This window comes from Mycteria americana, chromosome 7 (assembly GCF_035582795.1).
Source record: "Mycteria americana isolate JAX WOST 10 ecotype Jacksonville Zoo and Gardens chromosome 7, USCA_MyAme_1.0, whole genome shotgun sequence".
Lineage (NCBI taxonomy): Eukaryota > Metazoa > Chordata > Aves > Ciconiiformes > Ciconiidae > Mycteria > Mycteria americana.
Window position 1 is genome coordinate 39,440,735 of NC_134371.1, and position 18,823 is coordinate 39,459,557.

Genomic DNA, 18,823 nt, shown 5'->3' on the forward strand with positions numbered 1-18,823 from the left:
CCCAAGCATTACAGGAAAGGGTGGAAGTTTCTACCAGAAAAGGGCTCCTTCAGCATCCTTTGGGATGGCAGAAGTGTAAAGCATAGCTCAGGGAGGCCTCCGTGCCAACCCGCGGATGTCACTCCCATCCCAGCACGCCGCGGCTGCGTGGAAGCAGCCCACAGCAGAGTGCAGGAGGGCTCCTCCAGTGGAAGTGGAAAGGGACACAGACATTTGGCAACATTACTTCGCATTCTCCATCTACCAAGTCAATCCTTTCGTTTGCTGGAAACACTTATAAACTGCCTCCCCCTCGCTTTAAAAAAATATTGAAAAATAACTTCAAAGTTCAATTTCCAATGCTACAGTATTTTTTGGCATCTCCCTCAGTTTGTGTCTTAGATTAGATTTATATTGGTGACACATCAGTCAACCTCATCTCACTGTTCACTTCCCAGGTTTGTGAAACTGTAATTATAGCTATTTGATCATGAAAGAGCTCAACTACTACTGCTTTTGTTCTAGTAATAAGACCAGAAGAGAGACATAAAGCTTTATGTAGCAGTAAAAAAATCCCACCACTACACCCAGCCTGAAATCACAGATGATTTCTAAATCCTTCCTTCCAGGGGAACCTCCAAGTCCCATCTTCAGTCATCAGCACCCATTATTTTTATGTAATGCCCAAAGTGAGATAAGTGATTTGCAGAGAAACACAGAGGCAGAGCACTATGCTAATACATTCTGCAACTGTTCCCCATTAGTCACTGGGGGTACTTGAGCTCTTTATTGCCAGGGTTTATTAACAACTCCTAATTGATGACCAGTGCCCAGCACCCCAAAGTAAATAACTGCTATGCCTCATTAGCTCAAAAGACCTTCTCCTGATTTGAGGATTGATCTATGAACACACAAATTGCACTGATTTAACTGAATCTTTCCAAATTGATTTAATTAGATCGGTATAACCTGTTTCTATGGATGCTCTTGAATTTATTTGGAATCAGTGCAATGTACTTCTGTGAGCCAGACTGACCATTTTTCTACCTTGTTCTCAAAGCAGAAACATTTGAGATAATTAGCGATAAGGCAAAATCAGCCCTGGCACCATCCCAGTTCCTCCAACTTCTGATCCACCTGACTTTAGGGTAGGGTATACTAACTCCACTTTGTCCAACATTTACAGATTTGCACCTAAACCCCAAGCATTTCATTCCACAAAAGGAATGTAAGCATTATTTATGCATAATTTTAAACACTCAGCTTGAAACCAGTGGCATTTCTGCTTTGCTTGGTAATTTATTGATGATAGTAAACTAGTGGTTTACACTAAAAACAAGATCTCTCACCTTCCTACTATGTAGCAGCAGCTTGGAGGAGGTTAATAATCTGTTAAACTGTTCAAAAGCTTCTGGTAAGAATAAAATAAGGGAACTTGCTTAGGTGGACCTTCAAAACTCTGCACTTGCATTCTTGTCTATCTCCTGGTGCAAGGTGAGGTTGTGAAGATGCTGGGCTCCAGATAAATTAGACAGCCTTTTCCTGCCTTTGCATCAGCGGAATCCTAAAGGGCATATGGTAGGCTGTGTTTGGCAGAGTAATGCCTGCTGAGAAATTGCTTTCAGCAGTCTGTGAGAACCCAGGGCTGATGAGGACCCAAGTTTTAGTTTTTAGTACACAAAATAAGATTTTTTTTTTTCTTATTCCGGGCTTCCTTAGTATGATCCTGTAACTAGAAAATATTTATCCTATCAACAGCCCCAGGCAACAGAGACTAAAGCAGTTTGATTCATATTCCAAATTTTGCAAGCTTGTTGTAAAGCTTCAGTAAGGCCCACCATAGACAACTGAGTCAATAAAATAGTCTGCATCAAAGTTTCTTTTCTCAGGTATTAGGCTTCAAGGTAGCATACACATACACACTGAACTTTCAGCATGGGACTTACCAGTAACTATCAATGTGTTTATGTTTATGCTGGCTCAAGCTATTGAGTTTTCTTTCTCCTTAAACATTTTAATTTCCTTCCTCTACAGAAAATGCCTTATTTTTTTAAGACTACATTCTATTTACAAATGCACTGAAGTATTACTGAATGCTAACCTTATGTTCTTGTAAGTAACCGCTCAGCCTCAGAAAAGTCACTCTTCTCAGGTCAGTGGTATTACTATCAAACCAATTCACTCCATGCTCTAGATAAACTTGGATGCCAAATTGAATGTCCAGTGCCATTCTTCTTTGGCTCATCTGCTTGCAGATTTTGTACTACTGCAATTTTGCTGTTTAGGGCTATGCTTTTACTATTATAATTATCACCATTAGAGATGTGCCTTTACTTGCACACATTTATTCCCTGTTCTAGTAAAAGAATGAACAGTAGACAAAAACCATAATACATGGGCAACTGCACTGAGAAAGTTGAAGGTGTACAACCTGTGTGCGGGTGAGATTATGCTGACATTTGCTGACTTGCAACTGAAGACACTGATGCCTGCGAGCCAAGCTGTGCTAATGGACCAAATGAGTTTCCATTCTGCCAGCAGAGTCAGGAGACTTCATTTAACTCACTTTCAGCAGAATCACCCTATTCCAGCTGTGTCAGACTACATCTGCCTACATTTTCATTTTGTAAGGACTACAGCTATGCTATACTAAACATACAAGGCTTATGTTCCTCATGGTATGTTTGAAAAAAAGGTATTTGGAGCTGTACTTATCTGCAAGTCCTGCACAGGTCATGTTCTCATGGAAATAAAAACAAACATATGACAAGAAGATTTAGACTAGTCAAGCCAATCAGAGCAAACTCCGTTTTCCTGTATATTGATTGGGCTGTATTTCATATCCAAGAAGGGGCACAGGGAGTACTTGGGATAGCCAAGACGCTGAAAGCACTGTAGGACTAAGCATAGGTCATACTTAGCATCCAACACTGGGCAGCACTGCTATGTTCCACTCCTAAAAGAAGAGCTCGAGCAGGATTTAAACCACAAGGTCAAACTATGAGACCAAGTATGTTGGCCGAGACCTACATTGACAGAGCGGGGAAGAAAAAGAAGCTTGTGTCTAGCAGAAGTGCTACTCCTCAAACAGTGTGTTAAACCAAGGTCATGCCTGACCACCTCTGGTCAAGGTCCAGGGGCAAGTTAAAGATGTGTTGGCTCTCCATGTGAGGCGGAGAAGGCTACTCCTGGCCAACTGTTCCATCTTGCTATAAAGCAGATTGCAACACCGAGGGAAGTGCCTGCACTACTGCCGAGCACAGAACTGCCACCCTATTTGCTTACACAGAACAGCCCTACCAATTTCTACCCGAGCTCCTTGCAAAGGGTTTGGAGCCACCTGCTCAAGATGTATTTTTCATTAGTTTGTGACAACAAGTCAAAGAAATGCTGTGTTAGAGTTTTAACACTTTGGGAAAGTTCTCAGCAAGCTTGGGAGGCTGTGTGTAGAGAAATCAGTGTTTATCTTTTAATTTCCTGGGACTAAAATGATGCAAGACATTCAATAAAACAAATGGGATCACATACACATAAATGGGCGACTGCAACATGACAGCAAACATCGCTCAAAAATTTAGTCTTCCCTGACTGTTCATTTTAACTAAAAATACAATGCTGTATTCTGAAAGATCCTTCAGGCAATCATTTAGGTATTGCAGTTAATATTATACCCACGATTAGTAGTCTGGAACAGTAAAAAAACCAACCAAACGAAAAAACCCAGCTGTCCTTATTCACTAGCTGATGTCACTTACTACTTGCACCTTGACAGTTTTTAAATAGCAGCCATTCTAGTTCAGTAAATGCATTTCTGCTATGCTAGCTGCAGAAGCTAGAAAAAATTAATTTGATGTAAGGTACAAACTCTCCCTGAAGGCAAACATTGTCCAACATTAAAACCTTCATTGAACAATCCTTAATGAATGTATTGGTAAAGAAATAACTATTTGAAAAAGGTAGCGTCTGAATAGCTTTCTATTAAAAATAACCAATATTACCTTTTTTTAGCCATATAACTGAAAAGTGGGAAGCCTTGCCCTTCCCCCACATCTTGCACTAGGGAAAGGTTACTGCTTGGCAATGATACAGGCAGTTATTGATTTAAATGATTATGGACCTGAAAAGTTCTTTCCTGTCATTTGTTATCCTGTTGTAGTTGCCACCACACTTGTGCAATATTAAAAAAAAAAAAAAAAAAAAGCTTAACAAAATGACATTAGAAAAATACTGTTTTTAACTGAAGTCCAGCACAGATAATCACCTGATTGTTTCTTCTTGATACAATGAGCTGACAACTGGGCCTCCAAATGTAGTTTTGCTTTCTTTTCCCCTCTTCTCTGTTGTCTGAAAGAAAAAGAAAGATTGGTCCAGCATCCTGGCTCTCATCCAGTTCCAGCCTGTGCCACCCCTCTGCCATCTCCCACCCCTTCCCCTGCCCCAGAGATGGGATAAGCCCTCTGGAAGCCTCACCTTCACAGCAGACGGTACCCCACAACCCTACTCCATCCAGAACAGCCGGATGGATCTCTCAGCAAACCGGATCAATGCTCCTCTGAAGGTGGCCCAGAAGGGTCACCCAAAAGGTAGGCTTGGCAGCCTCACCGTCCTGCTCACAAGCCAAAGCGTTGCCTCCGCAGTGCTCCCAGCCATGGCCCCTTAGGACCCAAAAGCTGAGCCTCTGTGAGGTTGCATAATGTTATGTTACTAGATTGCAAAGCTTGCCTTTATAAATCTATTTAATATAGATTTAAAATTAAATTTTATAATGGGCAGCATTTCCAAATGATTTACTCCCAGGAACTCTAGGATTCTGAATGATTCCCACCATAATAGAAATGAACAATTAGAATAATGATTGATCGATACAGAGCCTCAGGCCTACCTTTTCAAAAAAACATCCTGCAGCTTGGGATCTTCAATTGGCTGACTTACATTGATGCCAGACTTTCAGAAAGGGCTGAGTGCCTGCTGTCTGAAAGCCTGACCCTATTAGGGTATGCAGGGCACCAGAAACCCTAACTCTTCTAGGGCATCTAGTATCTCGGTCTTCAGGTAAGCAGTCAAAACTGGTTTGCAATTCGTGGCAGTAATTCCTTATAAAACCAGCCCATTAATTGCAACGTGCTGCTGTTAGTGGACAGTTCTGTGGCTTTCCGTGATAAGAGATTATCACACCCAGGGTGAATAAAATTAGAAGCAAAGGGAAAGCCGTCCCAACCTCTAGCAGTCTCTCAGTAGCTGCAATATATTGCTGATTACACCAAAAAGCATTGCTACCTCATCAGAATTCTACCTAGAAAGATGTTGATTTTTTTTTTTTAATAAAACATGCTTACATTTGTCTTTCTTCCTGCTCCCTAGGTTGCTTTTGTTTTAAATCAATTTACTGTTTCCCCATAATACATTTACTTTAACATTCTCCCCAGTTTGAGACAAGTTCCACCTTTCAGCTCTCCTGCACTAGCCCAAAGCCGTAATATTTGGGTTTGCAGATATCACAGACATACTTCTTTATAAGAAAAAAATGGAAAGGAAATTGGCTTTGAAAACTATTCTATGGCAAGTAGGCTTTCTCTAATTTAGAGTAAAAGGTGACACGAAGTTCTCCTTTACTGAAGAGAAAGGGCTTCAGAGTCTTTACAGTGCAATGCCCATCTTAAAAAATTATTTAGCAGAGAACCTTACTGTCCATCAATTATTTCCACACCACTTATAAAGAAAATTAATTTCAGATCATCTGCTAGTACATGCAGGAGTTATTTCTATAAAATGAAGCTATAATCACAACTAGTCTATCTTCTTTGATATTGAGGGACAGTGGTCATGCAACAAGTATCAGAAACTACAAAAAATGTTTTAATCTATATTCTTTCATCTCTTTCTACAACAGTTTTTGGTTGTTGCTTTTTTCCCCACAGTCAGAAACAACACTTGAGAAAATACATTTCATCTTTCTAGAGGCAGAAATTTTAAAAAAGGTTCCTTAGACTAAGTTCACCTTCTTTGCACAACCAATGCATTTCTACCAAAGATTAATCATGTTGATTGAGTACACATAAGGTCATTGGGAAACTTAGCGATAAAGGCTTTCCCAAAAATGCTCAGGCAAAAACTTCTCTGGCTTTTAATACATATACAGGTTACTTTGTCCAAGTAGCTTTTATCTCATCTCTTTCACATAGAAATAGGTAACTCAATATTCAATTTATGAATGTTGACCAAGCTTATTCCATCACAGTTCTCGATATGTAGAACAAGTTTATGAAAAACGTACAAGGAAAGTCTCGGCTCTCCTCTCAGGATTTAATGCGTGCCTCTACTCTGCAAAGCCATGAAAGACAGCATCATGGCTGCACCATTCATCACCACTGGAGTTCCCAAGGGGAATCTGTCCAGGCTACGAGGAACACTTCTTCCCAAAAATGTTAACTCTGCCTCGACGCACATACAAACTGGTTTCTTTCCAGCTGCCCTTGACAACTTTTGCCTATACCATGAGCTCATCTGCCCGCTTCCAATATCTATACTAGCCAGCCTGCCAGGGACTCGCACACAATATCTGAGCATGAGGTACCAAACTGGGTAATGAATGAGGTGGGAGAGAAGCAGTTGCTCCTTCCAAACCATGTCACAGCTACTGTACTAACAGGAACCAGTGTTTTTATTTGTTGCTCATACTGGCTAAAGGGATCAGTAACATGCAGATGCACTTTCCTTCTTAAATCTCTTGACGTTTCTACAGCAGAAAAGGGCTTTTAGGGCTGGAAAGATAAAGGAAACACTACATATACACAGATAATGACCAGTGAGTTTAAAGTCACATTAGCTTGCAAACAATAATGAAATTAAAAACTGACACTGCACATTCTCTCTCTCCTCCTTTAGAAAAGGCACTAATAATTAACTATGTGCCTCAATTAAGCCAGCGCAATTTCTTTCACTGCTGGCAGCACTGTCCAAAAGCACTGCAGATATACATGTAACTAATGATAGTTAAGAAATAACATGATCCCAGGCTCCCATAATTTGCAACCTGAATCCAAGAGAGATGACAGCAGCATTATCCACAGTCAGGACCATGTAAGAGAGATGCTGTAGAAAAGGCAAAATTACTGTGAGCTCCATGAGCGCAAGGGGGTTGCCCTCAAACTGCCAGTTAAAAACTGTGGGAATAAAGGGGAATTTGTGACAGCACGGGAAGAAACCTTGGAGGATTGCACTCGGGTGCCAAAGCAGTGGCACGTAAGAGATCCGGGAAGAGATGATAAAGAGGTGTAAGAGATGCCATAACAGGCACTGGAATTTCTCATGTTTTCCCCTAATTCTTGCCTGTTGATTCTTTGTTGCTCATGTACAATTAAGGCTGATATCAAAGTCACTATTACTCTTGACAGTTAACTTTGGTAGGTGGATCTCGTTGACCAAAGCTAGCATAAATCATGGGCAAATATGTGCTTCAGTATGCAGCATACATACTCATTAAGAGATGTTTTCAACTCCCCTGACTCCTGATGTGCTCACAGACTGGCGCAGGGAACTCCACTAAGCCCAGAACTATCCTTCTCAAATGTCACCAGGAATGCCAGGAGAAAAGCCGCACTCCTCCCAGAACAGACAGCAAAGCATCCTCATCACTGCCTCAGTGCACTGTATTTGTCAATAAAAAACCGTCTCGATTCAAGGTACAATCGCATCTCGACTGGCTGTCACTGACAATACTGCTCCGGACAGCCTCAAAGCCTGACAACCACTTTCTGAACAAAATGGAAATACAGAGACTAATATTTGCTAACATCATTAATTCATTTTTTTCTCCACTCCCCCTTCTTCCTTTATCCACGATGTCAAGATGTATACTTTTAAATTGTTGTCAGCCGTAAAACAGACGTTGTGTCCCAGTTCAGAGGTTAACATATAATGACAGACACATTAAAAAAGCCCTGTCCAATGCCTCACTGAAAATTTCAGCTCCATCTTCTCTTCAACGAGACAGTAGCTCAAACTCACTTATAAGCTTTAACAATATTAAAGTCTAATCATGATTGAAAAATAAAGGAGAAAGAGAAGATAGTTTTATCATACTAAGCATTATGGAAACAAAAAACAATTAGAGACAAACATTTTCTTTGTGAGGGGTTTGAGTTCACCTTCTATTTTGGTCTTAAAAGTCTCCCATAATCACAGCATGATCCATTTCTCCTCTTGCATTTTTGGAGAGCAGGATGAAAATTATCATCTAAAAGGAAGAGAGGTAGTTTCTTGTTGGGGTTTGTTTTGGTCGGCCAGCCTCTTGCTATATCCCTGAAGATAGGACAGGGATTTATTATTTTTCATCTCTGAGGCCAAGCTTTGTCCCAATCCACCCAAAACAGGCTACAACAGATTTAACGAGACGGTACTTCCAAGGGCCCTTCCCACGACTCACTTCAAACTCCTGCGCCAGAACTCATTACAGAGATGCAAGTGAACTTACCATTGGTGATTAGCTGAGACTGAACTGGATGGAATGGTACACAGCTATTTTATACGTAGGGCAAGGGACTCATGAAGCTGACAGAAGGAAAGGTACAGAGAAGTCCTATGAAAAGACTACAAAACAGCAAGAATACCACAAGTTTCAGTAAAGCTTTTAAAAAAACCCAAAACCATAACTTGGAGTTAACAGAAGAGCAACATCCTAGGCATGGGTTAAATGTAGGGCACCCCAATTTTATCCAGAGCAAAATGAGAACTCTGCCTGGCTACTTTTGCATGTCTAGACACCCAGCACACCCAGCAGCAATAGCTGTTTGGCAAGGCATGTGTCTGTGTTGCACAGCACATCTATCACCGCCCTAATTCCCTCACATCTCACTCTGGCTTTTCTCCACACCCAAAACCTTTACGGAGCTTCACATAAATATATATTTAAGAAAAAGAGAAAGCCATTGGCTGGAAAACCTTTTTAGGTTTATCTTGGCAAGATACTTATCTTTGAAGTTACAGTGGCTAATGCCTTAAAACAGTCAAGACTTAAGTTCATCATCACGCATCTTGGAAACAGAAAAGTGAGACAACTTAAGTAAGAGCTATGCATCAGGATCTCACACCTGAGCCACCACAGTGCATTGAAGAAATTATCTCAGGTTATGTTCAGAGGATACTTATTATATTATTTTTCTCTTCCTCTGAGCCTGATGCAACTTAAGGCAGAGTAGCAGCTGTATCCAGCTTTATGGGATGGAGACAAGAAATGCTCCCAACAAAATTACTACAATCAAAACTTCTCAAGTGTTTCCACAGCAGCAACTACATAGTGCAGATTCCAGTCTGCATTTGTTCTGCATAATTCACCTTCCTACAGCTCATCCGTTCCTCCAGCCGCAGGTGTCTGCATGGCACGCTCCCTGCCTTCCCTGCACGGCCCTGTGCAGAACCCAGCGCTGGGGCCAGGGACGCACATTACTTTGCTCCGTACCAGTCTGCAGAAAGGTGCATACACAGCAGCAGAACAGTGAAACACCCTGCTCGACAGGAATGTGGTAGCCTTCAGCAGCCACCAAAGAAGCAACCAAAATCTGCCTTGGCCTCACAAGGTGCCTGCAGGGCTTTGGGGTGCAACCGAGGGTCCTGAGCCACCGAGCCTGGAGGAGCTGCAAGCACCAGATGTTCCCAGAGGTCTGCCTGGCAGGGGCAGGATAAACCCTGGCTCACGTCCCAACTCCCCAAACTATACCTGGGAGGTGATCAGCAACTCCAGTCTCAGTTGCCATGACAGGACAGGCAATGTCCTGTAACCCTGTCAGGCTCACATGAAGGTATGAGTAAATCCCTGAAGTGTGCTGATTGAATTGTAATTAAGCTGGTATAGTCTCAGGTGACAAATATTACAGAAGACACTTCACAGAGTTAATGCAACAGTAGACCTCAAGACCTGCTTTGCTGGCCACCATGTCCTCTTAATGCTCTGGATTAACATTTCTGGACACAATTTGAGGAGTGAGGATTATTAGGGAGGCAACAAGAAAACGTAAACTCTCCTAAAGTTTCAGACACTCGCCCCCCTCCTCTCCCTCTGTGCCACAGCCTGGCCATCCCCCTGGGAAGGGAACTTGGGCAGACACTAATTGTATTTGACAGCAGCAATTACACGCAAGGCTGGAGATTAGACGCTCATTAATTGTGTGTGCCATAATTGCTGCCGTCTTTTCCTTCGCTAGTTAAGGCCAGTGCCAGGAGAGCCAAGGGGAGGAGGGTGCGCTCCACCCCAAATGCAGGTGGTCCGAAGATGAGAACCCTTGGACAAGGAGGAGATGTCCCCTCTCCCGAACACTGCGGGAGGCTCCTGACCTCGTAACAATGCAGGAGGGTCCTCCGGCAGGGCGGCTAATGAAGCATGAAATGAGGACAAACAATGTCCCCTTCCAAAGGTATTTTCCACCTGTATCTTTCTGACTTTACAGCTCAGCTGAACTTCATGCTACCTGCAGCGGGAGGGAAGGTAAATATTAACCCTTCAGAGGTGATGCTACTAAAGGAAAAACAATTTTAGCATCTATAAAATTAGGCGCTGTATTAAACGCTTGAACAGCATTAAAAATCCTCCCTTCCCCGCTAAAATGTATGAGCTCAGCATTTCTCACCACTCTTTACAGACTAGCAAAGACCAGTTACATCCAAGCAAGATAAAAATACACCCCAGCTGAGGGCAGCCTCCCTGTTAGACTCTGCTGCAAAGCCACCTTTCATGAAAGGCTGCTGCACCCTCCGCACCAGCCATATTAATGGCAGTCATAAACAGACTATTTTAACATTCCTCTCTCAACAAACCTTCTTGGCTCCCAGCAGCAGCTCAGCGCGAGTGTGCACATGACTCAGCACCTGGAGCGTTTTCAAGAGACCACTGAGGATCTGTACAATTTGAGCAAACTGTCCTATAAAAAATGGCAGTACGCGCTACAGGATAATGTCATGGGAGTTTTTTTGTTTGGGTTTTTTGGTTGTTTGTTGGTTGGTTGGTTTTAAATATTGCAGAGAGTTTAGTTAATATTCCATTAATGGCTACATAAAAAAAAAAGTTTTCTGGTTCTTTTAGTATCTCATCATAGGATTTCCTCTTATAAACATGATCTAAGACAGGTAAAATATTTTCCAGATTATATTACAAAAAATAAAAACAAACATAATTAATGTGATTGTGCTGCATAGTTAAACAGGGCTGGGATCTAAAACAAGGCCTTGCAGATTACTCATTTAACCTATAATGAGTTAATTTATAACTGCATCATAATCACAGTTGGAAATTAGTAGTAAAGACAGTCAAGGGAGGGGAAATAAATGTAAAATGCTTAACATAATTTTGAGCAAGTTTTATGCTTGCTAGTAGCTGTGATTTCATGACTCACTGTATACATTTTAACATATCCATGGAATGAAATAATATGCTCAATCAAAAAACCTAATCCAAGTGGTTTCCAACAGTTTTTGATTTGTGGAGCTTTTTTTAAAATGGAAAAACAGACATGTAGGTGGCAACACAAGACTGACAGCAGACTCTCCTCTCCTCATCTCCTTTTTGTGGATACTGCAGTAACTTGCAGATTCCCAGTGTCTGCAGATCAAAGGCTGAAACGAGTGGCCTGTTTGCACCCTCTCAGTGTGAGACACTGCAGAAATCAGGCACTTTCACAAGGGGAACACAGAGCATTGTATCGTCAGTCCTGGGAGCAATCAATCACTTCTGTCACATCACCCATATGAAAATCCACAAATGCCCAGGCAGAGGGGACCAAGCTATACATAAAAACACAGCCTGTACTGTAATTATAATTCATTTATTTAGATTTACCCAGACATTCGTATGGGCAAGAAACATATTCTGAGCCAAACTGGAAATAGCGAACAACTACATAGCTTGGGATGAAACATGTGCTCTGAAGCTTGAAAGCTGAAGGCGACCCTAACTTTTGAGATATAAAGCAGTGATAGAACATCAGCTCCCACCCCCAGCCTGCCTGCTGAAGCATTCATCCTCTACTTGCTGGAGCAACACCAGACCAGACAGCATCATGGCAGCAGCAGAGGCGAATTTCGCCATTCACAAAAGGAACAGCTCTGAGACTGCTTGACCAGCGCCACTGAAATTTGTTTCCTCCAACAGATCTGGGTCATGAAGGCAGAGGGTGGATTTATGAGCTCTGCGGACAGAAAAATGGCAGAATGAAGAGATCTTCATTGGTCCCTGTCCCCACAGACTCAGGCAAGGGAAGGATCAGAGCATCTCAGCAGGAACAGAAGGTTTCTGAAGTTACGGTGTAACCCTTCACAGGCTCAGCAAGAAGGATGCAGCAGGATCTGGAGGCAGTTGCCTGCTGAACAGCCTTCAGTGCTGTGCATTGATGCCGTGTCTGAGCCTTTACATGCCTTTGTGCTGGTTAGTTCAGCTCAAAATATAGGATGCTCTAGAGACATTTAAGGAGTGCCATCTTTTCTTACAATAGGAGTAATTTGGTACAATAGTGCAGAAGTATCTAAGTACTAGACAATACATGCTTTTTTAAAGGATAACTCTTTTTCCACTCTAAGAGACAAATAGCATTTACAAGACATTAACCAATGTGTTAGCTAACATCCAAACAAAATCTTAATCTCCAGTAATTACACTCAACACCTCCTTGATACTTCATGTAAAGCGCAAGCTAAACATAACCACTTAACCTTTTTCTAACCTGAAAAGCTGTATTTTCACTAAAGAAACAGCTTAATTATTCTATAGCTTATGTTACACACAAAACAATGGCAGCTATTTTCTCCTAACTAAAAGCATATGCTATTTTTAATTATCACAGTCTCTCTTTAAACCAGCCTTTACATAGCCATGTGAAGCAGCAGGGTACATAAACCCTTCCTGTGTCTGAATGCCATCAAGTAAATGTCTACAACTCCACACCTAAAAATCAAGGCATTGCATACTCCACAGAGAAACACGTAATTTCCACCCAAGTTCCTCAATTTTTTTAACAGCCTCTGACACAGCAAGTTGAAAGTTCTGCAACAGCTTCAATTACTTTGAAAAAATAGATTTTTTAATTAGAGGTTGCACCCTCCCCCATTTAAAACAGTCAAGCCCCTTGCACAGCCTGGTGGGTTGCTGGCCAAAACAGGAGCAAGAGTTTGACGAGAGGCTGCCACGAGCTCCTGAGCAAGCCGCAGAGCAAGCCAAAGCCCACCCCCCCGAACACCCACCTCGTGCCACAAGCAGGACAAGACTGTCCCTGCTCCTCCCACCCTCACTCACCACCTCACTTTGCTATCCACAGCGACAGGACTCAGGTGCATTAAATCAGGCTCTTCTAGGTTTCTGGGCATCCCAGGAAAATATTGGGGTCCAGGGATGTCAGGGAGGCTCCCCATTGCTTGGGAAGCAACCTGGCCAGCAGGAAGCTACGACTGAGCAGAGGAAACACCTGTTACCCTCCTGGTCCTCCCCACCTCCCCTTGCAGCTTCTTATTTGGTTTTCCTCCCCTTCCAAACCCCCAGGTATATCAGGCTGACATTCAGCCTGCTCAGCTTTCTGCCTCTGCCCCAAGCTCCCAGCTGCATGTCACTGTCTGCTTTCCTCCCCTGCCCCTATAGCCCGTGACGGCATCCTGCTTGGTTCAGCACCTGTCCTCTGTCAGCCCATGCTGCAACCTCCCCAGACCCCAATTTTGTAATGTTGCCCAGCGCTACCGAAAGCTTCATTTTCCAACTTCTTTAAGCCAGTGGAGTTTCAGCACAGAAATGAACCTAACAGGGAAGTTTTGATTGCTGGTGTAGTCTCTTCTCATGCCACAACGCTGCTCCTTTCTGCTTCCAGCCTCACACAGCTGCTTCATGAAAACAAGCTTTTCAATACTTTTGTTATCCACATTTTTGTTGCTGGGGAGAAGCAGCATTGCTGCTAAAATCTGCAACAAATGAAAACTGCACATGGCATTTGAAACCCTTCCTTGCCTTGCCAGAAACTGCCACCTCAAGGCAGAAATGGCAGAGGACAATACGTGGTTGCATCTCAGCCACTTCAGCTTGTGGTCTGACATCTTAACAAATTCAACCTTCCCATCTCAATTTAAGCAAAGATCTTGGGCTCTCCCTGGAAGTATCAGCACTTACTCATTTTCTGTCAACTCAGCCATAGCAGCAACAACCTTCAGCAGAGGACCAGCAGCAACTTAAGCCTGATGTGGTGGTCCTTCTCTGATATTGCGACGCTCTCTCAGCTAGCAGACCACTTGAGCAAGTGAAGTTTTAAGATCCCAGAGCTCGGCTGAGTCCCATGCCTCCAATCCCACAGCCGCGGGATCACAGAACCAGGTGCCATGGGACCGCTACCTGTGCACTACAGCCGTACAGCAAACTCTGTTACTTCTGGACATCTATTAAGGGGGAAAGCAAAAAGCAACTAGGTCCCTGCTGCACAGAAAGTTACACAGTAAAGTGCCTTGCCTCATTCTGTTACATCTTGTCATCATTGAATGCCAGGAGTTTGATTTTTTTTTTTTTTAATATAAATGTTTATTTGATTTTTTTTTCAGTTGCCTCTGGTATATCTGGCTAGCATGCAGTGTCTTAATCCACCAGTAAGCCAGAAATCACGATGCCAGGATGCCAAATGCATCACTATGCTACAGCAGCACACCCAGCATCAGCAAGGCAGAGCTACGTCTCTAATTATTCTTTTTTCTGAATACATTCCAGATAGTACAAGATTTTTTTTTTTAATTAGTGCAAGATGATGAAAATTCATTGACATATTCAAAAGGAAAAATATTTCATCTTTGCTTAAATGTTTGACCAAAGTCACTGCATTGGTAACCAAAAATACCGAGGCCCCCAATTTCTTGCTTGCAATTCCAGAAAACAACTATTGTTACATTCAGGTAGCTGCAAGAGAATATATTATGCTGCCCACAGTACACTAACAACATAGTGCATCAGCACTGCTGGATCTGAGCTGGAAAAATAAGGGCTAACATCATTACAAGCAAAAGTTAGCCCTTGCAGGGCTAGTAAAATTGCATATTTAACATGCAGTATGTTTTTAGCCAGACCAGGCAGCTTAAAAGAGAAAAGACGTATAAACCCTTGTCATGATAATTCTTTACTTTGAAAAAGTTTAGAAGCATAGAAACATGGGCAACCTCTGTGCAGGATTCCAGTGCAGCTTTCAATATTTGACTGTTTGCATTGCTGATTTGCTTTCTAAACTTCAACCTTTCTAAAATACAGGCTTGCAGCTTGGCACCGTTGTATTTCAATCAATTGCTTGAACGAGGATTGCAATGTCATAAATAAAAGGAGCTGAGACCATAAATTTCTGCAGAGATGTAAAATCAAAGAGAACAATCCAACAGACTCCCGGGGGGTAGGAGGCTGACACATATTCCAGCTGTTTATATTTCTACTATGAGACACTTGTTCATTTTAACTTTTTCACTTATGCACAGCTTGCCAGAACCACAATTCCAAAACACTGAAAAATCTCACTCTGGATCTGGCATTTTGTTTTGTGCTCTACAATAAAATGCAGCTGCAGAGAAGAAAAAGCCCTATCATTTATCAAGCTTGTCCACAGGCAAAATCGCAGACCACCACGGCTGACAGCCCCACCAGCACAGCACCCCAATGCCTGAGATGCGAGTTACTTGATAGAACAAAGCATCTTCAGGACATCTCTGACAACTCCATCCTCAGGCCATGGATTCATGGCAAACAACCGCCAGCTCCCATCTACGCTGTCATCGTTACGAACAGAAGTTACACATACTATTTTATTAATCCACTCCCTCACTTAAACAACAGCCAAGGGATGGCAGTGTTATCTTCACAGTACTGAGTGAGGACTTGCACTGCCCATAAGCCTGTGCTGCTTTTAGAAACAGTAAGTATAAATAGGAAACTGAATTTGATTTGCTGCTCAGAGCATAACGGTCTATACAACAAAGCAGGCAGGCAACACACTACCTCCTACCTGGTGTGCCAGAGTTGAGCTATCTTGCATGGAATAAAATTGATGAACAGTTACATGTGCAAAGACAAGGACAGAAAGGTAGCAAATAACCTATGGACAGCTTTGTTTATGAGTAGGACCTGTATGAAGTACTTAAAGCATCAGCACACTTACCTCATGAGAAGGCACAGAGAAGCCAAGGATGCAACACTATCTACCTTTATTGCAGAAGAACGGGGAAATTTAGTTCATGTTCGTAGTGTGATATTTTACTGTCTTACACCACAGGAACAAGAAAACATCCCCTTGCTAGTAAGAAAAATTGGTTGTGAAAGCATGCTCCAAAAGCAAAACACTCAAGGCCTAACTTGCACAGCTAGTAAACTGCCATTTTTCCAACTTGGATAAAATAAGGTGGGTCACTCTGCCTGTAGTCTTGCATGTATAAGTAAGGCATACACAAACTGCAAGCTTTTGTTAGCCATGCACAGCACAGATTACTCCCTCCCACAAGAAGGCTGCATCTATCACTAACTCCACTTACATGCCAGAAACATGAGCTGTGCTCCACACAGCTGGCAAAGACAGCAGGGCAGAAGAATCCTTCTGTGTGTTAAGATCTAACCCCTCTCAGGACATGTACCAAACTATCACATACCCCAATGTGGTTCACAAAAAACCCCCACCTCCACAGTCTGCCTAAACACAGAGGACATTGCAGTCTTACATGCCCCAAGCCAGAAGCTTGGGGTGGATCAGTTTTTTGGTTTTGTTCTTAATTTCTAGTGCTTCCTTTTCTGTTAAAAGAATAAAAAAATATGGGCTTGCTGTTTTTTTTTCTTAAAAGGGGAAGAGCCCGATTAGAGTTTATGAATTATCTGTGTTATGAATTATTATATAATAATATGAATTCATTATAATATTCATAATATTAATTATATTCATTATAATATGAATTATCTGAATTATAGTGATTTGCTTCTTCCAATGTGGTCATCCATTGAAACAAGAGCTTTCAAAATATATATAGCAAACAGTGCAGTTTGTTTTCTGCATTTTGTTACAATTTTTATTCTTAAGTACAGTTATTAACATTTGGGTGAAAACAAAAAGTCAATCATGAAATTCACCTAAGGTGAACTGACACACAAGGATCTATCTATACAAACCCAGAAAGAAACAGGAGCAGTGAAGAGCAAAGACCCTGGCAGCACTGCTGCGTAGGTCGCAGGAACACAGGAGGCTCCTCTCCAGCGTGCTGCATTAGCACAGCACAGGAAGGCAAGCTTTAAGGAGCACAGCCATCATTTGATTAGTCCCCACTTTACACGATGCAGTTAAATTGCTTTTATACTACAAAAGAAACAAAGTCACTACTTTCAAAGTTTTTGACCTCGCAGTATAGCAAGCCATAAATTGAGACATTTACCCAAAATAACTGCACAGCAGGTATGTGAATACCTGCTGCTCATGACAGGCAGAGACCCAAACAGGCCTTTTCCCTTCCTGCTCTTCCCATCCCCCTTGTAATCCTGCCCACACCACTCTGCTGCTCTTTCCCAACCACAAACAGTGGCTGCTTGGACAGATTATCAAGGGAGACATCTGTTTGACCGATAGGCAAAACAGGAAAACATGATGGGTGCACTCATTTTGTTTACAGACCACAGTTTTTCTAATGCATTTTTTAATTTCCAGAAGAAATTCCATCGGCCTGCAGTACTAACCAAGAAATCCACAGATTTCAGCCTGAAACTACAGTATGATTTACCATTCAATAATGTAATTCTTAGAAGTTGACCAAACATAAAACCTGCAAACTGCAAAAGAACAAAGCTTCTTGCTCCACACATGAACAGTCCAGATTTGAGCAATGAGTCCAAATTTAAGAAAAATTCAGGTTTAGATTTTCAAACATCTCTTTTAATGTCATTGGAGACTCAGTTTGTATTTGAGTCACTACAGAAATTAAGTTGCCTTGGAGATACTACTTAATACAAGAGGCTCATCAATTTAAATCAATCGTGAAAATATTTCAGTAACACCTGGTGCAACCTACAAAAAGCATACATACAAACTCAGCTCCTCTGTACATCTGGAAATTGTTTCTCCTGCTTTTCACTGTATCATCGAATTGCAAATTCTCTTTTCCACATTTTAGTTTCAACTTGCTTGTTGCATTTAAACTGTGATAGAGAAAGGTTATTTCAACAGAAAGAAGGGGGGATGGAGCCCAGCCCTGTGCACAGGGTAACTGGCCACCCACCTTATCAAATATTGCCCCCTGCAGTACTTCCTGCAAAAACACCCACTGGCCACTGGACAAATCAATTTGCTTTACTCCTGCAGGTCTTCCAGCTTACTGGACTGCTCTGAGCCTGCAGCAATAGTGCATTCGCTATTTTATGCCCTCTGAAGTTTGTTTTCTTTTTCATGAGACTGAATGTCTATTCCCCTGGGGTCCTCTCTGGGCTGCTCCAAACACTGCAACTCAGTGCTCCCACACCAACACAGCAATAAAGGTATTTTACTGCTATTGACTACTTGGGTCCAGAGTAGAAAGGAATGAATCCTCCTCTACTCAAACAAGGCATAGAACAGTAGTTGAAAAAACATGGGCAGCTTTCTCCCCTGCAAACATCAGCATTGGAGTTTCAAACCTTTCAGAGCTTAAAAAGATGTTTGGTGAATGTCTACTTTCTTTGAACTCGAGCTCACTTCCTGCTTTGCCTTAGAGACATGTCTCTGCTCTTCAGATTCCTAATATGCAACTTTCCTCATTACACAGCAGAAGTCTTACTAAGTGCATTATTGGTGAAGTCAAGTCAAACAAGTTAAAATGCCAATTTTTTTTTTTTTAATATAGAAATAGA

General features: G+C 42.0%; 1 protein-coding gene across 4 annotated transcripts in view; it reads right to left on the reverse strand.

Moving 5' to 3' along the window:
• The window catches only part of ACBD6 (acyl-CoA binding domain containing 6), an 89,199-nt gene that overhangs the window by 57,927 nt on the left and 12,449 nt on the right, over positions 1-18,823 (reverse strand). For all 4 annotated transcript variants that reach the window (XM_075507961.1, XM_075507959.1, XM_075507962.1 and 1 more), the window contains exon 4: positions 4,241-4,323. In XM_075507961.1, the coding sequence (XP_075364076.1) occupies positions 4,241-4,323 (83 nt within the window). The remainder of the gene's footprint in view (positions 1-4,240; positions 4,324-18,823) is intronic.